At 32.6% G+C, this 22,279-nt stretch overlaps 3 protein-coding genes across 4 annotated transcripts in view; 2 read left to right on the top strand and 1 right to left on the bottom strand.

The window, feature by feature from the left end:
* LOC129942041 (short stature homeobox protein 2) overlaps window positions 1-13,182 on the top strand; it is a 33,182-nt gene extending 20,000 nt beyond the window's left edge. The window contains exons 3-4 of one of the 2 annotated variants that reach the window (XM_056050837.1): window positions 845-1,068; window positions 13,057-13,182. In XM_056050837.1, the coding sequence (XP_055906812.1) occupies window positions 845-1,068; window positions 13,057-13,101 (269 nt within the window). In that variant the 3' untranslated portion in view covers window positions 13,102-13,182. Of the gene's footprint in view, window positions 1-844; window positions 1,069-6,964; window positions 7,735-13,056 lie in introns of those variants that run through there. The other variant, XM_056050836.1, reaches the window with a different exon arrangement.
* LOC129942040 (splicing factor 45) lies at window positions 13,115-14,740 on the top strand. The gene is made up of 5 exons (XM_056050835.1): window positions 13,115-13,367; window positions 13,439-13,920; window positions 13,988-14,297; window positions 14,351-14,525; window positions 14,591-14,740. Exons 1-5 carry the CDS (start codon window positions 13,227-13,229, stop codon window positions 14,683-14,685), a joined length of 1,203 nt encoding a protein of 400 aa, XP_055906810.1. The 5' UTR covers window positions 13,115-13,226; the 3' UTR covers window positions 14,686-14,740.
* A 4,885-nt stretch (window positions 14,741-19,625) lies between these two features.
* Window positions 19,626-21,370, bottom strand: LOC129938978 (2-oxoglutarate and iron-dependent oxygenase domain-containing protein 3-like). Its single transcript, XM_056046821.1, has 3 exons — window positions 21,145-21,370; window positions 19,924-20,733; window positions 19,626-19,865 (listed from the first exon to the last, which is right to left on the bottom strand). Exons 1-3 carry the CDS (start codon window positions 21,255-21,257, stop codon window positions 19,793-19,795), a joined length of 996 nt encoding a protein of 331 aa, XP_055902796.1. The 5' UTR covers window positions 21,258-21,370; the 3' UTR covers window positions 19,626-19,792.
* Window positions 21,371-22,279: the final 909 nt, after the last annotated feature.

The following is a 22,279-nucleotide window of genomic DNA, read 5'->3' as shown; positions in this document are numbered from 1 at the left end:
CTAACCCTCACCTTTCTTTGACGGGTAATATTTCATTGACTAAATCTCCTGTTAATCAACTTGATGTTCTCGTGAACAAGTGTAATCATCCCTTAAATGCGTTTAAAATGCCGGAATAATTTTTCGAAGACGGCAACAAACATGCCCAGGAAAAAAAGTTTAAAGGGCGGCTCGTCGCTTACGCTTTCGCTTCATAGGGGTTGAACTCTTGTAAAAGTAATTTATTTTACGCTCATTTAGTCATGATTTTAAATTTTATAGATTTCGGTGATTTTATATTGGGGGAGCATTTGTCTGGTGTGCTATAAGACTATACCTGCCTACTTAGGTTTCACGGAGTTTATATTCTTCGAATTAAATAGTGAATATGAATAAATATGTCATTACATTAATTTGCACTCGCTCTTTCTTGAAATGAATTCTAAGACTGAAATAAATTTAATCTGAACATCACCATTCAAAGTGTAATTAAATTAAATCTTTAAAATAAAAAAACAACTCAAAATAACCACCCTATTTTGTTGTTGTTGTTGTTTCTGTGTACCTTAAGAGTATTCGCCCCATTGAGTGTAGTTTACTCCCATGGGTGTCATTTGTTCCCGTGGTAGCAATAAATAAGTGTGTTTTCACTTAGGATAGAAAAAAGTTAATAAAAAGGATGAGCAATGTGGAAAAGCAACCACCCCACAAGAAAAGCTTAATTTAATTTATTTTTTTATTTGATTTACTGACAATCGTTCTTTTGGTTTTATTTCAATTTTTTTTATTTTATTTTAACCTTCCAATTCATTAGGCTTTATGACATTTCAATGTGTTCTTTTGTGTTTTTATGTTGTTGTTTCAGGAATTCTACTTTCAAGTCATAGTCCACCGGTGTCAACCCCATTAGAACCTTGTAGAGTTGCACCTTATGTTAATTTGCCAGCTTTAAGGAGTACAACAAATTCATCATCTCAATCGGCAAACAGTACAGGTTCAGGAGGTCAGCATTTTGGTTCAACTTCAGCAGCAACAGCAGCAGCTTTTTCAGCATTTGATCCTGCATTAATCTCAGCTGCAGCACATCAGGTATGTATAGGAATTATGAATAAGTCTTTAAAAATGTTTTTAAAAAAATGACTAATCTGATTATGTTTTCAACTGTATATTAATAAAAACAGGTAAGATTAGTTACGTATACAATAGCACGTAAAAGAAAATCTTAAGTCGTTCTGTTTTCCATTAGGTTTCGTTAATGTTCGTGAAATAAAATAATAGTTCTAAATGTCAAATAAATAACGGCCAGAATAATCATGTAAACGGATAGTATCAAAATTCTGAGTCCCAAAAAATAATGCATTAGGTAAAGCTTTCAAATATTCAAAATTGTATGGCTTGAAAAACCTGACCTTTTTTTGTCAGAGTGTTAGAATATCAATTCTCGTAGGTTTAATCATCAAATCAATGGCACCTTAAAGCTACTCATCACTTATTCAACTTATAAAGGGCCTGTTTCAATAGCTACGTTCAACCTCGAGTTGGATAGGGTATGCTGGATAGGGAATTTCTAGATTCCTTATTGATGCAGACAAAAATTCACCATGAGAGGTCTAAAATTATTGTAAAATCAAGGTTTTTTTAATTCACTCAGTTTTTACTAAAAAATATATAAATTTTGAGGCTCCTTCAAATTTAACTATATGTTGAATCACCTTTTCTGTCAGATACCCACATATACCAGAAATTCTCGGATACCTTTAGAATAATTTTTGACAATCCGGTTGTTTTGTATTAGAACGTAAAACGCTTACAAAAAAGTATCCGGATAACCTATCTGTTTGAGATTGAACGCAGCCGATCTCGTAATACTTTTTTGGATGTGGTCAATATGAGTATACATACTTATTTTTGAATTACGTTTGCAACTAATTTATTACAAAAATAATTGTTCGGTTAACGCGAAATAATTCGGCAGCACGTTCCAAATATTAGATACCACTGAAACACCAATTTTTACCATTTAGGTTAGGTTAGGTTGGAGTGGCTGTCCAGATGTCATTGACGCACGTAGTCCTCAAGGGTCCATTGTGATATACCACTAATAAGGTTACTCATGGGAGAGAAATGATCTTAAACAAACCATTTTGTACTTTTAATAAAGTTAGAGAGACGTTTTGTGTCAATCGTTGCCAGTTCAGTATTATCGAAGAAGGGATTAACGAGAAAGTTATTCCTTCTAATGGAGAGTGTTGGACTGTTTTCTCTTCCTCCTCGTCCGTGTAGCTTCTACAAAAGTCATTTGTGTAGACCCTTAGCCTCAGAGCATGTCTTCCTATTAGGCAGTGTCCCGTTATTACTCGAATTGTAGAGCTTATACTTTGTCTGCTCAGGGATAGTGCTTCTTTAATCGCCATTACTTCTTCCTGGAATACACTACATTGATTGGGAAGTCTATATGATAGACTGAATTTCAGTTGTTCCGAATAGATACCAGTTCCAACTCCGTGATCGGTCTTTGAACCGTCTGTATAGAAGTGTACCTCATCGTCTTCCAGGGGTCTCTCTTCTTCCCAGGAAGATCTTGAAGGGATGGACACATGGAAGCTTTTACAGAATACCATTTTTGGGGTGGTATATAGTCGAAGCGATCGGGGATAGATTTCAAACTGTCTAGAATAGTAGTATGTCCAGTATTGTTACTGTTCCATTGAGAGGTGGCTCTAAGCCTCACACATGAGTTGGCTAAACGTAAATTAAACACATATTTTTTCATAATATTTCCTATTTATTATAAAGTTTGAACGTTGATATTATGTGTCAAACACTACATCATTCAAATGACCACCACGCGAATTATTGCACACATCGATTCTTTTAAAATAATTTACGACCACTTTTTTAAAATATTTTAGCCACAACTTGACGAAAATTCGTTTTTACGAGCTAAAAAGTTAAAATTTTACCTTAAAAAACACGGTCTTTCGAGTAGCCCCACAAAAAAAGTCCAGCGGTGTCGAATCCCATGAATTTGGTGTCAAGAAATTATGCATCTCTTTAATTACTTGAAGATGCTAAGAACTCCAAATTCAACATTTTTGTTTGTTAACATACCCATAGAGTAAGAAATATGCTTCGTCGCTGAAGAAAATTTTGCTCAAAAAATCGCCGTCCACCGCCTGTTGTTCAAGCACCCATTCGAGATGTGTCTACGATGTTTTGAATGGTTAGCTCGCTTCAGTTGTTGGGTGAGCTAGACTTTAGGTGGATGTTAGTGCAGATCCAAATGCAATATACGCCATAATTGGCTGTAAGACAGTTCTAATTCCTGAGAACGACGCCGACGCACAACACAAACACAAATACCGTTTTTAATTTTTGGGAATAAAAATAAAATAAAAGTTCCAAATCAATATTAACGGTTTAACACACGTCATACGTAAGTATTACCTTCTCTCTTGGTCTGGCGGCCAAGTTACGGTACTTCAAAGTCGACACTTTTTAATTGTTTTTGATTCACATATGCAGTGTCTTGATCTAGCGGTTGAAGTTTTTATTTTTAAAAGTTAAATTATTACGTTAAAAAAAAAATATAGATATGTCGATTGTTGATGAAGGTATGTAGATTACAAATTATATTTTTTTTTAATTATTAAAAGTGTTTTTATGTATATAAAGTACATCGACGGAAAAGGCTTTTACTCGGAAGCAATAAAATTTTTAGAACGGTTTTTTTTTTTAATTTGCGCAGAGAACTTTTAAATCTAAGGATACAGACTGAAAGACCAAACTCTCTTTATTATAAATCCGAAGAGAGAAGTGAGAGCATGAAGCGCGTTTTTAAAATAAATAGGTTTGAGTTTGAGACTCAGTAAACTTAAAGTAAAAGAATCGACATAAATTATGGGTAATGGAGGTATAGCCGAAAAGCTAAGTACGTGGGTTTATAGGTTTTTGTGTCGTAGTATCGAATACAAAACTTTGGTAGTTTTTTTATAGGTCAAGGTGGGAGAGGGGTAGGTTTTGTTTAAAATTAGCGATATTTTTGATTTTTTTTCTCAGGTGTGTAACCGCTTGAATTCTTATAGATATTTAATAAGAAAAATGGTGCTCCGTAATTTTTCCAAAGTTCCAATACCTTTATCTCGATGATCCAAAACAACTCAAAATAAAAGCTTACTATGCTAACCCCATCGGCGGAAAATCAAAAAAAAAATGGGTCGGTTAAAAATCTTATTTTTTCAGTTCTATTAATCAGATGGTCAAAGTTAAGCTTTTGTGACTTAGGATCAATTTTTGTAGGTTTTTTTTACTGAAAATTTGACTAACGGATCAATTTTTGTAGGTTTTTTTTTTACTGAAAATTTGACTTGTCGCGATCAAAATGCATCAATTTCTTACTCCGTTTTAGAAAAAACATGTCCAAATTGCGACTTCCATAAGCAGTATAAGCATTAAGTTTTTCTTCTTCTTGTTCTTCTTCAGGTGAATCCACAACGGATAATATTAAAATACTACAGAGAAAAACCTTATCTGAAGTATTATTGGACAGTGAATTTGAAAAATTTGAAGACACATTTTTAGATCTCCAAAAATTTGTTATTGCAAAAACAAATTGCCCCGATTTATTCGTAAAAGAAATCAACTACCAATTACGAAATTTTAAAAAAACAATTTCTTTTAAAATGGAACAACTGTAATAGGCACAAGGAAAGGTTCTTGCAAAACGAGAGCGTTTGGTTACAAGGAGAGTTAAAATTCAAATTATATTGTTCACTTAAACGTGGCCGCCCGAGAACCGATTTTGGGCAGAGTAGTGAGCAAACGAAACGGAGGAAAACAGCAGAATTAAGCGCTTCTTATACTGCAGATGAGTTAGCATATGCTGCACAGATGAATTTCAGAGCTAGCGGGAGACCTGAAGAATCAAATTTAGTGAAGCAAGTAAGTGAAAATAATCCCAGCCAGCAAAATATACGAGTAGATAAAAAAAGATCTCCCGAAGTGTCTTCTGTACAAGCTCTGTCTATGATTATGGAAGCTCAGTTATCTAAAAACCAATACAACATCATTCGAAACTATGCCAAGGAAATTTTTTTCCTTTTTCCATCTTATAAGGAAATAAAAAAAGAAAAGTCAAAGTGCTACCCAGATATGATATCTGTAACAGAAATTGAGGCCAAGGTACCAGTACAGTCGTTATTAGACCATAATGTTACTCGTCTGATGGACTCCCAACAAGAAATGATTGCGACCTTAAACCCTTCAATCAACTTGACACTAGTTAGCAAGTGGGGATTCGATGGGAGCTCTAGTCATACCCAATATATGCAAAGGTTTATATCGGAAGAGAGTGACGATAAATACATGTTCTTATCATCAATGGTACCTTTGAGAATAATAGGTGAACAAAATAATGTGAAATCTATAGTGTGGCAAAATCCACGGCCTTCATCTCCACGGTTTTGCAGGCCCATTAAATTGCAATATAAGAAAGAAACAAATGAACTTATTAAAGCCTAAAAAGAGAACATTGAATACCAAATACAAAATTTAGCACCAACGGAATTAATAATTAATGATAAAAAGTTTAAAATCAAACATAAACTCGTCTTAACAATGGTCGATGGCAAAATCTGCAACGCTTTATCTGAAACTAATTCAACTCTGCGATGTTATTTATGCGACGCGACATCTAAAAATTTCAACAAAATAGACGATATGATAGAATGGCCTATAAAAAGAAACTTCTTATCTTTCGGTATATCTGTTTTACATTCGTGGATAAGGATGTTTGAGTGTGTTTTACATCTTGCATACAAATTGCCTGTGCAATCATGGCGTTTAACTAAAGAAAATAAACAAACAGTTAAAGACACCAAAATCAACATCCAAAAAGAATTTAAAAAGCAAATGTCACTTATAGTCGATAAACCGAAACCTGGTTATGGTAATACTAATAATGGTAATGTTGCAAGAAAGTTTTTTCAGCAATATGAATTATCTGCCACTATTACCGGAATAGACAAAAACCTTATTCGCAGGTTCTATATAATATTGCAAACTTTATCGAGCGGTTTTAGGATTAATGCAGATCAATTTCGAAGTTTTTGCTTAGAAACAGCCCGATTGTATGTTGAACTATATCCCTGGTATTACATGAGCACAAGTGTTCATAAAATCCTAATCCATGGAAGTGAAATAATAACCCATGTTCTACTTCCAATCGGACAGTTAAGTAAAGAAGCTTAGGAGGCTAGGAACAAAGATTTCAAAGTATATCGGGAACAATTTAGCAGGAAAACATCACGAAAGAATACTATGACGGATGTTTTTAATAGATTGCTTATCTCTTCTCATCCCCTAATAACTTATACACGCACAATGCCAGTGATCAACCGGAAAATTTTTCACCCTGAAGTCATTGAAATGTTAATTGAAGAACCATTAATTTCTTAAAAATAAAATATTCAAAAACGTTAAAAATTGTTGTGAATACTCTTTTAGTTTAACATATTATTTAATAAATTCCATTTGTTATAGTAGTGAGTATCAATATTCAACAATAGTGATGATTAAAAATAGGATACTAAATTTTGAGCACTGTATGAAGGGGACCCACTGTGCGACGAGGAATCAACACATTCGGGTCTTCGGCAATACTTTTACTTACAACAGCGATATTTTCAGTGGTACGGTTGAAACGATGATCAAGGCACGATTATGTAAACCATTATTTTCTCTTAAAGCACGATATGTGTTTGTGTCAGAATCACCATTTTGTAGTAGCTTTTATTTAAGATTCTCAACTGAAACAATAAAAATGGTTAAACAACTAACTTTGACAGATATCAAATTCCGTTATTTGTTAGAATTCAATTTCTTATTCCGTTTAAATTATATTTTCATAAACGAATATGCACATTAATATTTAAATTCTTTTCAATAAAAAAAAATTAACATTCAAACTTCTATCTTCTTATTTCAGTATGCTGCTGCTATAAGTAACAACTCCAGTGGATTATTTCCAATTCCACAGTATCCAATTAATTTGGCAGCCATTGCTGCAGCACATAGTAAAAGTTCGAGTATAGCTGATTTAAGAATGAAAGCGAAGAAGCATGCAGAATCGTTAGGTTTAACGGAGAATCCAGCTTAAAATTTAAATAATATTTACGTATTGTAAGAAAAAAAAATGTATAAACTAAACAAAACTAGATGTTAAGTCTTTTTAAACTTAAAACAAAATAATTATACATAATTCTACAAATGTAAATTTTTAGGATAGATTTATTATTATTATTCTGCTATTATATAAAGAAAATAAATGATTAAATGTAAATGTATTTAGAATCCCATTAAGATTATTTTACGTTATCTTTAAAACTGGTAAGTCTTGCAAAAATAGACGTTAACTTTAGTATCTTATAGTTATAGAAGGACTAAAGCATTCCTGGGATTTAATTTTGATACCTATTAATCGAATCAATAGATGGAAACGTCAAAATAAATTTGTGGATGAAATTAAATCTAACAATATTGTTGTTTATATTTTATCTGATTTTAAAGTTATTTTTGCCTATTTAATTTTTATGAATTTCTGTGCTTTTAAGATAAGAATCCTGTCAAATTATTATAAAACAATACTTAAATGACCAGAACTTGTCATAACTATAACAGAGATTCAGAGTTATGGAACAGACCTATGGTGACAAGCACATTATATTTACACGATGCAATTGCATTTTATTGGTTGCTGCGAACAATAATAAAAACGATCAGTTCTAGAACTTAAATCAGTTACACAGCTTTCTAATTATTGAATGAAATAAGAGGTTTTCAACATTTAAATATGTTTTAAAAATAAAAAAGTACACAAATTTACATTTAATCTATTTTCAAAATGGTTCCAACTGTATTTCTTTAAGTTATTTTATTAAATCTGTGATTATTTTTATTTTCAATACTCTACTTAATAAATTAAAAAAAAAAATATTTCAAAAACATAAAACTCATGTTGTTTTTTTTTAACGATACATTTATCTACTTAATCTTGAATCAATTTATTGATTTCAGCAATTCAAATATATCCTTATATTTAGTGTGTCTAGGTCAACATTTATGTTTTTCTATATATGACGCGGTCCATATAATCATCTTCATTTTTCCTTTTCAATTCTCAAGAGAATTCGGTCAAGTTCAGCGCAGATGTCGGGAGAAATAAAAGTTAAATGTAATCACATTATACCCGGGCAATTCAATTGGTCTGTCTGACATAATTTGGATCATATCACATCAAATGTCAGTTTGAATTGCGTGTATTCGTATAAAGAAATATTATTTTAGGTATAATCATTGCTGATGGTAACAGGTGATAGATAACGTTCAATTCAATTGCAACTTTTAACTCTCTGATGATAAAGCTACACGAAGAACAACTTTGTGTTATTTGTTGTAGCGGTAAGTAATTGTATATGATGTAAGAATTTGGTTGTGATGTGAGGGCTAATTTTGGGAAGTGGTTGGAAAAATATAGCAAGTCATTTATAGCACAAGCACATCTTAGGATATATATATAGGAAAAGTGGTAGCAATATCATTTCGTTATCAGTTTATTGATACATACAAAGATTACACAGAAAGCTTTTTGAAATCAAAATTTTTAATACCAAACAGTTGAGAAAAAGGCATGTCATCAAAACAGAAGAAAATGTTGTCATTGATGTCTAATATATCTTTTATTGTCTATCTAAGCAATTATCTCCTTATTTCAGATTATTGTGGCAAGTTACAAAATCAGACAAGACAAAAATTAACCTTATATAAAGATAATCTAAAAATGGTAGTTTCGATTGGTTTAACCTTCTGTATGAACGTCACAAACTGACAATTATTCCTCTAAATACTGCAATAGAAAATGCTGCTCATAGTAAGACATAAAAAGAGGCTGGGATGCGACCCACAGTGATAACTTTCCATCCCGTCTGACGATTTGTCTTGCTTAAAAGTTTGTCTATATGTACTCGTATCAATTTTTACCAAATTTGCGTACTATTTTTTGTAGAACGGACTGTTGGATTTTTATATAAAAATTACTGAATATCGAAAACAATATTTTCTGTGAAATAAAATTAGTTTGAAGGCAATATTTCAAATTTTTGAAAATATATTTGAGTGGAAAATCAATTTTTAACAACTTTTGTTAAATTTTTTGTACAAAATCTGTCAATTCGATTTTTTTTCAAAATTTGTCATAATGTTGAAACCAATATTTCTTATAGGTAAGAATCAGTTAAAAGCTATTATCTCAAATTTTTGAAAAGATATTTCAGTCGAAAATCATTTTTTACCAACTTTTGTTAATTTTGTTCGTTTTTCAATTTTTTGTAAAACCAATGTCAATTTGATTTTTTTCAAAATTGTACTGAATTTTGACAACAATATTTTTTAAAAGATAAAAGTAAATTAAATATCAAATATCTCAAAGTTTTGAAAAGATATTTGAGTCGAAGATCAATTTTTACCAACTTTTATTAATGTTTGTTTAGGTTTTTATTTTTTGTACAAAAACTGTCAATTCGATTTTTCTCAAAATGTTATCAGATGTCAAAAACATTATTCTTCGTTGCACAAAAATTGTTTTGGAGATGAAATCATATTTTAGTCGTAAAATTTTGGAGGTGACAAATTTTTTTGTCAGTTTTATTGATTTATAAAAAAAACCGTTGAATGGATTTTTTTCAAAAAATATACTTCTTTGATATCACGTTAAAATATATTATATAAAATTGTATCCAATTCTCTAGTGTTTTTGGTTCGTAAGATATTTAGGGCTAACCAAAATTTTGGCCTTTTTTTCAAACTGCTATGGTAAAAAACCAGCCACGCAATTTTCTTGAGAGCCCTTTCTGCATCTTTCTGCCTTATTACCTGTATAACAAAATTTATTTGGAATCGATATCTCTTCTGGTTCTTGAGCTATGGACAACGAAAAAAACGTCGCGAACGTACGTACACACGAACGCATAGCCATCTTTCTAAAAAAATTTATTTCGAATAAACCTTGAAACGTCGAGAAATGTCAAATTTTTTAATTTTACAAATCGGACCCATTACAATAACTTCCTATGGGAAGTTAATAAGAACAATTATGAAATTGGAATTATAAATGTGAAATGAATCCATATTTCAATAAAAAAAATTCTGGTGCAAGATCTTTTCTCCAAAATCATATCACCAAAATTAAACACGTCATAACGCCCAAAACTATTTTATTAACATTTGGTTGTTGTACGATTTGGACAATATTTCCGATCAAATTTGTTTGGGTTTTATGAAATTCCAAACAAAAAGAAGTCTTTGGCCTTATTGCCACTTTAAAATAACACCAAGTTATTAAAAAAGTCATAATGGTCAAAAATGGCTCAATCGGCCAAAAACTTTTCTAGAAGAAAATGTCACAAAGACCAAAATCAATGTCATATTACCTAAATCACTTTTAAAGGACCATAACGCCCAAACAACTAATTGACATATCGCCCAAATGATATCATCTGCTTCAATATTCTGACAAAATGGTTATTTATTTTGGGCAAACGCAAACATTAAACGAAAAAAACATCAGATCGCCAAAAAGCTCGGAACGTCGTCGTAACAATTTTTTTTTCTTTACTTGACTTTCAGAAATCAAAATAAGAAATATTTTCAAAGGGAAATAAAACGAAATTGCTTGTTTGCCAGCACACAATATTATGGAGTATACCATAATGCCCCCAGCAAGCTCCTTACTTGGGCTCTCAAAACGATTTTGGGTAGTTGCAAAGTTATGTGTATTCAAAGATTCTTTAAATCTAGATTCTTTAAATTCAAAGAAACTTTGCTTACACCCAACTTCGCACCTATCCAAATCCTATAGCGAGAACAAGCAGGAGGGTTGCATACAGACCTCACTGTTTATACGCGTTCACAGTGCAAAACCACCCACAATCTTTTTGGTCGTTTACGTTACGACATTGAAAGTTGGTTTAGGTGATATGACATTTTATTTGTGACGTTTTATTAGTGATATTTTTTACGGCGTTTCCTTTTTGAGCTTTATATCATTTTATGATTTCGGTATTTTTTATTTGGATTAAAGATATTGCATTGTTCAAGTTCTCAAAATATTTGTATGCGAAACTCAAAAAACAAGAACAGACTCTTATTAAAAACAACCTATGTGAATTTCATTTCAATTTGACCTTTCTGTGTTTATTGAAGTTTGCTGTCTTTGAGTTTACCTTTGCTCAAAATTGGGTGTTTTAATTACCTCATTTTTGGCATTTCTTATATCCGTTCTTAGAAAATAAGAAACATTTGGTTATATCAAAAAAAATGTTGCACAATTTTTAAGTTTCTTAAAAGCTTTATGTACCTAGTACCTACTGTATAAAATAAGTTGAAGAGGCAGCGGATGCTCCATTATATCAAAAAAAATGTTGCACAATTTTTAAGTTTCTTAAAAGCTTTATGTACCTAGTACCTACTGTATAAAATAAGTTGAAGAGGCAGCGGATGCTCCATTATATCAAAAAAAATGTTGCACAATTTTTAAGTTTCTTAAAAGCTTTATGTACCTAGTACCTACTGTATAAAATAAGTTGAAGAGGCAGCGGATGCTCCATTTTTCGATTTTTATAGATGCATAAAACAAAGTAATTGCATAATTCAATTGGACAATAATGGTTACAAATCCTTTATGATATGATTTAAAAACCTTCACTCATAGTCTTTTTAGTTTTAAACAAATCACGGAACAATTAAACAAACAAAAATGTTGTGATCTTTCAACTTTTATTATTTTGTTGACGTAACACTTCTGAACTAATTTTCATTTCTTTTAAAATGAATATGAGTTAACTAAAGAAAGTCTATTGTGCACCTTCTAAAAAATTTAAATCAGTTTTAAATTTCCTCGCAGTCCGATGCTTTATCAAAAATTGTCTTCAATTAATTTTAAAATAACATAAAATTATATAGTAATTTGTCTGCTGATTACAATTAAAAATTTTTGACAACATCAACGAACAAAAATTGAAGGTTCAGAAATTTCGAAAAAATTGCGTTTAATTGACAGATTCGATATAAAATTCCTACACTTTTTATTTAGCAAAAAGACAGAAGAGTCTCTTTTCTCAAGCTAAGTATACACGGTTGGAAAATTTTCCAATATTGGACGAGCTGTCAAAAGTCTTTCAATAGCTTCCAATCAAGTGATAATTGCCAATTCTCCGTCAACTGAAAAATCTCGAAGATATTCCAATCGTGCATAATTACTTTTAGTCCACTAATTTTGTCCATAGATATTTTCAAACACTTTAGAAACAACGTTATTTTGAACGTTGAACTTTTCACTTTTTGCAAGTTTTAAAGTATTTTTCTTACTCAAGCTTCAGTTTCTCATTCAATTTGTAAAGAAATTATGCTAATAACGTGTTTTGTTTTAATTAATGGATTTTTTCGAAACAAATTTTCCGGTATTGTAAATTGTCATCCTGTGAAAGTAGCCGCTGTAAAAAGTAGAAAACAAATAATCTACTACATTTTGTTCCTCATTCGTCGTGTTCATATATCTGGGTTCCTTTGCTTCAACTTTTTAACTTGCAAGTAACAGTATATTAATGCAAAAAGAGCCGATTTTCTTTTTTGACTCTGAACTAAAAAAGAAAACACATAAGGTCAGTTTCTGTATTTTAAAAAAGTACAATTTTCCAAAACACGTTTACAAAAACATCCAATTATGTATTTAATTGCAACGGTTTTATGTTCCTCCTCAGTAAATTTTTGTATTTGCTTTAACTTTTGTTGTAGAACGTATCTTTAACCTTAGAATTGATATTTATGAGCGTAGCAAGTTTAAAACTTCGCTGTCCTTGTCAAATTTGTAAGATGAATTCCTTTCTTCTGAAAATAAATATTTAAAATTGGTCCTCAAAATGAAACTTTGGGCCAACTGCTGTTTTCGATATAATTTATTTAATAATTTTTCTTCAACAACAAATTGAAAATACAACAAATAATTATTTTCGATCCCTCTGACAGCAAACAATTCGCCAACCAACGAACTCGGCTTCAATTTTCTCTTAACAAATCTGTCAAAATAATTTCAGACACACAAAAATCAAGCAAGCGCTTTTGTTGAGTTTTAATAAAAAAAAGTTTCCTCCTTAATCTAAACAAATTGTATTTTCCTGAAATAAACAAATAAATAAATGGATTTATACGATGACTTGGATACAAAGCAACGAGCTGGCCAAATTGATGGCTGGTCGTCGGGAATTAAAATGTTGCAAACGCAACTGGCCATAAAAAAGGCAACCAATCCCCAACCAAAGAAGGAACCGAAGAAAACTGTAAGTTTCTTGATTTCTTTTCTTGCTGGAAAAACATTGTCTTCATGTATATTTTATCAAAATTATCCTAGCTTTTAACTCCAATCATCAGTCTTCGACCCAAGAAACCCCCAGAAGATGATATTTTCACTCCAGTGAAAAGCGAACCACGGCCAATGAAAACAACGATTGGCCAACCTTTGGCTCCGGTTATTGAGAATAACAAATCAACCGATTACGAATGGGATTTTGTGGATGAGTATGACCCGATGTGGCCAAATGAGTACGAGAAGATGATCAAGGAGAAACGAGATAAGGACAAAGAAAGACGCGATGAGAGAAGAAAACGACGAAGTAACGCTGGTGGCGGAGGAGGAGGTGGCGGTGGTAATTCTGGTGGATTAGATAATAATCGAAAAGACACATCTCCGAAATATTCCGGCTTTTCAAATCGTCACAATGATGAAGATACATATGTCAGATCACCACCAGCATCAGGAGGTGGAGGAAACAAAGGAGCTGCCATCGCTCCACCTCCATCGCTTCAAGAAATCTCTCTCACTAATGGAGATGGGTAAGTTAGCAACTGGCAACAGGAACGGTCCAAGCTCAACGAGATAAATATAACTTATTTTTTATAGGTCCACCGCTGTCACAATTCCTTACACAACAAATTCAGTTGCAGCCAAAATCATGGCCAAATACGGATTTAAGGATGGCCAGGGTTTGGGCAAATCGGAGCAAGGAATGTCGATGGCGTTACAAGTGGAAAAAACCTCAAAACGTGGCGGACGAATTATCCACGAAAAGGAATTACTTATGCCACCTCCACCTGCAGTCCCAAATTCACCTCCATCTGGTGGTGGAGGTGGAGCTGGAGATGCTGTCCAAAAAATTGAACCTAGTATAACTGAGATTATGAAAGAACCCAGCAAAGTTGTTTTGCTAAGAGTGAGTCTCTCAAGTATGAATCTTTCCCGCATTTTATGACTCATTTTTTTTAGAACATGGTTGGTCCAGGAGATGTGGACAGTGAATTAGAACCGGAAGTGAAAGACGAATGCAACACAAAATATGGTGACGTTGTAAGTGTTGTTATACATGAGTCGTTTGGTACAGTTCCAGAAGATGCTGTTAGGATATTTGTAGAATTCAAAAGAATCGAGAGCGCCATTAAAGGTAAGCTTATAAAATAGTTTATGACAATAATTCTTAACAATTTAAAAAATATTTGTTTTTTTAAGCCGTTGTTGATTTAAATGGACGTTTCTTTGGTGGGCGACAAGTTCGAGCTGGTTTTTATAATTATGATAAATTTAAAAGCTTTGAACTGCAATAGATTTTTAAAACTAGGAGTGCATTTTTTCTTAAGAAATAAATCAAATGTCTTGACAAAAAAATTAGTTTTGGTTTTAAAAACAAGTATGGATGAGTATTTAAGTATAGATTCGAAAATGGTACTCCTATGGCACTTGTGGGTAGGGCTATGTAAAATTGTTGACCCAGTTAGGAAATACAATTTCGGAGACTAAGAATAAGTGGCAGCTTATTCGAAACAGATATGAAAATAAAAAATAATCTAGCTTTTGTGGAAGACGACTAATAAAAACTTAGGGTTCAGAGAAGTAATTGGTTGAACTCGCTTTTAATGGTAAGAAGCCTTAATAAAGTAGGTCCAAATCGGATTAATGTTGTCGCACCAATTATGATTATTTTGAACAACTAAAAAAGGTTAATTTGATAAAAAAGTAAGATGATGTACAAGTACATATACATATACATATTTATAATTTCTGCATACCTTCCTGGCTGAAACCAAGAGTAGATAAGTAGTTAAAAATTAGGTAATATATAAACGTCCTTATAATTTAAAGACGTTATTTTTAATAAAAATATTAGATCCAGTTTCACGGTAATAAAATTCTGATCTCGACAGCATTGTACAATGGGAAATCAAAAACCGTGTAGAATTTAATGCTTCGAGAACTCAATGCTGTCTCCTGTCATTAAAGCGAAACCCACCCACTTGCATCCAGGAAACTAATCAACTTTCAGTACTCGGTATGTGTATCACAGATCACCTCTTATGGAATGATCACATATTCGAAATGCTGCTAGGTGCTTAGGATTTCTCCGACCGTGCAATACATTTTTCACCCCTTTTGATCTGGCTGTAATTTACAAAGCCTTCATTCGTCCAAAAGTTGAATATAACTCGCATATTTGGGCAGGTGCCCCTAAAACAAGTTTAAGTATTTTGGACAGGATCAAGAAAAGAGCTTTGAAAATGATAGGCGATAGAACTATAACCGAAACAATTATGTCACTTGAACAAAGCACCGCAATGTTTTATGCCTTTTTGTGTTCTACCGATATTTTTATAAACAGGGTTCTGTTGAATTAGCCAGTAGCATTCCTCCCTCAAACAATTCAGCCGTAATAATCGTACTTCTAGGAATGCACATCAGTTTAACCTTGAGCTAAATTTCGGACTGTCAAGTACCTATAGAGATTCTTTTTTTAACCGCACATCGAGAATGTGGAATGCTTTACCCAGCTCTGTTTTTCCCTATCATCTTGATATTCAAAACTTTAAGACAAATGTGCGGATGTATCTCCTCTTAAATTCTTCCCTTTTTCCTAAAGCTCGCACTGTGTTTAAACTTTAAACATGTTAAGGGTATTAATAACCCCTTCAGTGCCCGTTTATTTAAAAAAAAAAATTGGAGTGTAAATGCCCATCATTCTCCTATTTGGAAGTGGTATATTGACATCCACATTGGAACTGAATAGCAAAGTTGAATAATAATTAAAATGTAGTATCACTTAAGCATTATTAACTAAAATAGTAGATTCCTATTCTGCTTGAGGAATAATCTTTGCACTGACATAGCTTGCATGCTTCTTGATTCTATAATTACACCTAAGTATTATAAACTTCCAACACAGTTTAGAGACACACTATCCATAAACACGATTATTTCAGTATTCACTTAGCATTTCATACATTTTAGTTTTACTCACACTCACCTTGCTTGTTCCATTTCAACCAATTATTTACATTTTCCAGTACAAAGTTTCTACATTCTCTCCATGAATGTAGATAAGGCTATCATCCGCAACTTTACATCACAATATTAAAGGAATAAATGTGAGAAAAAAAAGAGAAAGACCTTGTGGAATCCCAAGACCATTTTTAATCGCATTAGATATTTTATTATTCACCTTAATTTTCTGGCTTCTATTCGAAAAATAAGACTTGAACTATTGCAACTCACTTCGAAACACACCATACAATCATAATTGTTTGACCAATATCTGTCTATCGATAATTTCAAAAGCACCTTCAAATCCAAAGTACATCTACCACCGAATTTCCACAGTCAATTTGATCAATCTCGATTGACTGTAAAATAATTTTTCTATGAATTCTAAATAATGTATTTTTATTACTTAAGTTTTTAATTAACTTATAAGATATAGAACCCGTGGTGTGTGCTTTCTCAAATTAGCCGTTCAGATTCACGTTAAAAATATAGGTCCCCTCCATCCCTGACAACATTAATCGCACACAGTAATGGTTGAGAGTTGTTAATCACTAGGCCCTAGTTCTCAACGGACTGTTGTGCTATGATTAAAAATCGAAATGCAACTTATGTTTAGCGAAACAACAGAAACTTTTTAGAATGGCATTTACTATTTCCGGAACATTGTCCACAAAGTATATCTACTTTAAATTTGTTTGCAATTTCATTTGATTGAATTCACCAGTATTCCCCGAATTTCACACTATCCATTGTATTCTGTTTTGGGTTTTTTAAAACAATTATTGTTTGATAAAATTTCTCTTTAAAATCTTTATTTTTTCTTAATATAAAGGTTAAGGAAAGATTTATGTATATATTGACCAATTTTCTGTTGAGCTATTTAAAATAGTCTTCGATTTTTAATATTATTTTTCTATTTAATTTGAACCTCAATTACTGGTCTGATACTTCTTCAACCATGTTTATTAACTTTCCATAGGAAGTTATTGTAATGGGTCCGATTTGTCAAATTGAAAATTTTGACATTTCTCGACGTAAAGATGTATGTGCGTGTGTACGTACGTTCGTACGTCCGTACAAATAAATATTGTTATACAGATATTAATGCAGAAAAATGCAGAAAGGGCTCTCAAGAAAATTGCGTGAGTGGTTTTTTTACCATAGCAGTTTGAAAAAAAGGTGACAATTTTGGTGAACCCTAAATATCTCACGAACCAATGACGCTAGAGACTTGAATTAAATTTTACATTATATCTGGTAAAATTTTGAGAAAAATCAAACTGACAATTTTTTTTATAAAAAGTTGGTAAAAATTGAATGTCTCCTCAAATATATTTTCAAAAGCTTGAGATTATGGCTTCAAACTTATTTTATCTTATAAGAAATATTGTTTTCAATATTCTTTAAAATTTTGAGAAAACAAAACTTAAATAAAAAATAAAAATTTAAGAAAAAATTTAACAAAGTTTGGTGAAAATTTACTTTCAACTAAAATAGCTTTTCAAAAATTATATATTCACTAGTAATTTTTTTTTAAATCCAACAGTCCGTTTTTTCATAAAAATAAAATAAAATCTACAAAAAAACTTATGCAAAACTTGTCTGTGTTTTCCATTGCCCTGCTGGTGCAAAAGCATGCCTCACTTTACAGTAATTTTCTTGTTTTTATTAAGGTTCCCTTATCTTATCGTCGTGGTAAACATTCATCTCAGGATGTTTCGTCCCCTTAATCTAATCTAATTTTTATTGTTGCATTTGTTTGGACTATTTAAAGTTCCTGGGATACTACTTCGAATTTTGTGAAATTTTTAAGAAAGGATTTACTCGTAGGGTAATTTTTATTTAAACGATGAAATGAAATCTTTGAGTTTTTCATCTACACTGAGTTACAAAAAAAGTGGTGCACCTTGAGATTTTGCAACATTTTGAAGTAACTTAATAAACGTAAAGTTTTGTTTATTAACATAAAAATAAGTCATTCATGTAAAAAAAAAAACGAAAAAATAGGAAGAACTTAGAAATAAACCATAAATTGAGGAAAATAGGCAAAAACTTCATAATTTGACATTTTAATTTTTTTTTTAAACTAGTCCTTGTTTCTTCAATAGTGGGTAGCTATTGCCTCCACAAACATCTAATAAAGCTTTATTTCGCCTGGCCGTACCTTGGGTAGGGTTTGTTACAATGGTATAGTATTTTCCCACTCCTCCACTAGGGCATAGCCCAATAAGTGTTTCTGGAAGGGCGGGTCGACTTCTTATCATTTTTCCCAGTAGATCCCAAACGTGTTCGATGGAATTTATATCCGGACTCATCGCAAGGCAAGTCATTCCATCGATATCCACTTCTTGTCAGTAGTCGGTAACGCAACGTGTGCTCTAGCATTGTCCTGCATTAGCAAGAAATTGTCTCCAATAAATGGTGCTAATGGAACCACATATTCCTCCAGAATATTGTTGATGTAGTAACTGGAGTTTTCCGATCCTTCTACGATGCACAGCTCGAATTTTCCATACACAGCTCTCCCCCTAACGGATCGAAGTCTGTGAGACAGCTCAACCGCTGTTTGGTGACGATCTCGACGGCTTTGAAGCACCAAATATCGATCATCCCTTGTAGATGTTGCTCTGGAGTGACCTGACCCTTTCCGCCGGTTGCAGGAGTTGGTTTCCATGTACCTTTGAATGGCTCTTCTTACCGTCGTCTTCGGTTTTCCAATCATAACAGCGGCATGCACGTGTTCCATCCTCAACTAAAGCCAGCGCCCTGGCGACTTCTTCTGCCGTTATTTGCATTTTTTTCAATAAAAAACTGATAAAAAATCAAATTGAAATAAACCCATTACAATAAACTAAATAATTTATTTACGGGATCACGGAAGCAAAGATTTGTATAACTCGCGTCTATTATAAAAAAATGATAAATTTGCGGCTTTCCTCAATATAATGCACTTAATGCACTAATGTGATAAGGAAAATCGAAAAAGAATATGCAAACATATACAGTTAATGAGTTAAACGAAAAAAAAAATTAATCTCAGAAGTATGTTTTTATTTTCGTCTCCTAAAATATAGAACTACAAATACGTGATCATAAATCTCTTCCTGTGGGCAACCTGCTCTTTAGTCAGTCTACTTACTTTACTCTTCTGTCTACAAAGTAGACTTTTCTTTATTACTTTTAGTTTACCTATATACGCTTTAAGATAGTTAAACTTTGTTTGTTCAAAAAATTAATGCATTTTTCTTTAATTTAAAAGTTAATTGAAAAAAAAACACACGTCTATAAATAATACAAAAATTAAAGAATATTAAAACAGCTTGGAACTTTAACTGGAATGATATGTTTCTCCCCCTCTTCCTGTTGAAAAATTGTAACATCTTTCTCCGCAGAGCAATCCTAATCAACACTTAGTTTAGGATCAGTAATTGCAAATTTAGAATTGCAAGTAAATGAGATCGTGATGGCAAATCTGAAAAGAAACAAACTAATTATATTCATAATCCTTGATTTACAGACTGAATACAAACCTAGTCCCATCAGTGACTTTTTCAACATTGTGAAGATTCTCCGAACCCGATGTAAATGCACTGACACGTCCCATTTTCGGTTCAACTGCCGAAATAGTTTTGTTTTTATCTATACCGTCGATGAACAAAAACCTTCCACCATTGAAATCTTTTTTATAGTCATTCAGGTATAAGAGAGACGTATAATGGAATGATTCATACGTTTCCTTATCCACATGGGGATGCCAGTACTCATCGTGCATTGTTTTCGCTGTTGCATTTGTGATTCTTGAAAAGAAAGTCGGATGCGTCAGATGTAAACTATCAGCATCAATATCAAATCGCTGAGCTATAGCTGCCTTAATTTTCGACTTAACCATTCGATATGTAATCAAGGTTTCCTTTTTGAAGGCTTCCTTTGTCTGTGGCAAACTATAGACATTGATGAATTTCTCACCTTGAGACAGGGCACCCGAATGTAAATCCAATATAGATGCTCCTCCTGATGAGCCGCCGTGTTTGATAACCTCCTTAACGAGGTTAAGTAAAATTTGGGATTCGCCTTTGGTTATGAGTGAGTCGGAGACAAATCGTCCACAAGTCGCTGGGACGCACTTAGGATATTCTTTCATTTCTGCTAAATATTTTGCGGAACAGGGGACTTTTTGCATTCGCAGTGGAATTGTCTCCTTTTGGGGAGCGAATTTGATTTCTTTGGTGTCTTTTGTGTAGAAATAGACAACAGTCATGACGGAGATTATCATTACCGAGCGAGTCCAGACTCGGTGGGTTGTTGAACGAGTGGCTTTTCCCAAATCCGGAAAGTTGATTCTAGAAAAAGAAATTTTAAGTTATACAAGATTTTGAAAACATTATGAATAAAGATAATTAAAGAGCGTCAAATAAAGCCCAAAGCAAGATCATCTTGGTAGATGGTATAAAAATGTGACACCGCTAACTTTAAGTCATCTTCAAATACTGTATTGATATGGAGATAAGGAAAAACAAGACTTGATGACTACAGGTCTCCTTATCAGCATACCTCACGTTCATAACTTTTATTTTTTTTTATTTGAATATCTGATAAGATTTAATCAACAGACTAAGAAATCGCCGGAAATTACTTCATTATAAGTATCTCTTGTAATGTGCTTTGCAAAATAACATTTTCTTGTTTATTAATTAAATCAAGTATTAATTTGTTTGTAATTTAAAAAACAAGTAAAATCGATATAAACAAACCCAGATTTGGTTTTCTTTTGCGGATCTTTGGTCGCCGGTTCTGTAACATTGCTTTTTTCCTTAGTGGGAGAATCAGTTTTTCGTTTTCGGATATTTTGTTCTTTTGTTTTCATTTCGAATTTGCAATAATTGTTAATTCTGCAGAATATTACAAAAATTAATCAGTTTTATTCTTTGAAAATTCAATTTAACATAGGCTCTGAAGAACACAACAAAAATTCTGCGAAATGTCAATTTCTGAGTTTAGTATTTTGATAGCTTTTAGCGCCATCATGTGGGAATTTCAGTAGTATTACAGTAGGATACGAAAATGTTGGCCGAACAAATTTTGTTTTTAATTCTTAGGGGATACTTTGGGATGCCTCTGAAGCTGAACTGAACAAAGTTGTATATGATGGACATGTTACATAGAGAAGAGTCACATTAAGCTGAACTCGTTTAGAAATTGCTAAGCCTAAAACCATTTTCTCGTTTCTATACTCGTCTATACCTAAAAGGGTGAACCATAATTTTCATTGACACAACAAGTTTCACTAACCTAACTATCATATTTCCCTTTTCAGCTTTCGTTCTTGGTAGTGGCTGCCAAATATTCTAAGAGTTCAGCTGAATCCTGCTTTAAATTTTCAGTGTCCCGCTTTTATTATTTTGAAAAATCAACCAAAAATGGTCTTCGTGTTGTAATGCCGAGTTGTGTGGCGGAAGGTGAACATTTGACTTAGCTTTTTAAAAGTGTGACAGACGACAACAGACTTCATGATTATGTGACAGAACTGTAAGGGGACGACAAACGGTCTACCCATAAAGAATAAAACCCATGTTTAACGATTAGTGTGACACCTTGTTGAAATTTGCACGATGGCATAAGATTAGTATAACTTAACGCCCAGCCTAAGGTGTCGGAAAACAAAGAAAAGTCACGCTTTAAAGTCTTTTCTTTCACCTTAAAATTGTCTGCACGAAAGTCTAGGTGTCAAGAGTTCCTTAACTTCGCGTGAACCATCAGATCCTGTCTAACAATTTTAGATAAGGTTCCCATTTACAAGAATACTTTCCTGAAGTTATTAAACTGGTCCGGTTTTGGATTTTATTCACTGTTTCGCAATCATTTTTCAATGGAATCGACGGACAAGAG

This window comes from Eupeodes corollae, chromosome 1 (genome assembly GCF_945859685.1).
Source record: "Eupeodes corollae chromosome 1, idEupCoro1.1, whole genome shotgun sequence".
NCBI lineage: Eukaryota > Metazoa > Arthropoda > Insecta > Diptera > Syrphidae > Eupeodes > Eupeodes corollae.
The sequence above is the reverse complement of the archived record's forward strand: the minus strand, read 5'-3'. Positions and strand labels throughout refer to the sequence as shown.

Coding starts and splice junctions, on each gene's coding strand:
- LOC129942040 (XM_056050835.1), top strand. CDS start 13,227: ATGGATTTATACGATGACTTGGATACAAAGCAACGAGCTGGCCAAATT. Junction 13,368..13,438: donor AGAAGGAACCGAAGAAAACT/GTAAGTTTCTTG, acceptor AAATTATCCTAG/CTTTTAACTCCAATCATCAG. Junction 13,921..13,987: donor TCTCTCACTAATGGAGATGG/GTAAGTTAGCAA, acceptor TATTTTTTATAG/GTCCACCGCTGTCACAATTC.
- LOC129938978 (XM_056046821.1), bottom strand. CDS start 21,257: ATGAAAACAAAAGAACAAAATATCCGAAAACGAAAAACTGATTCTCCC. Junction 20,734..21,144: donor CAAAAGAAAACCAAATCTGG/GTTTGTTTATAT, acceptor TTCTTTTTCTAG/AATCAACTTTCCGGATTTGG. Junction 19,866..19,923: donor AAAGTCACTGATGGGACTAG/GTTTGTATTCAG, acceptor GTTTCTTTTCAG/ATTTGCCATCACGATCTCAT.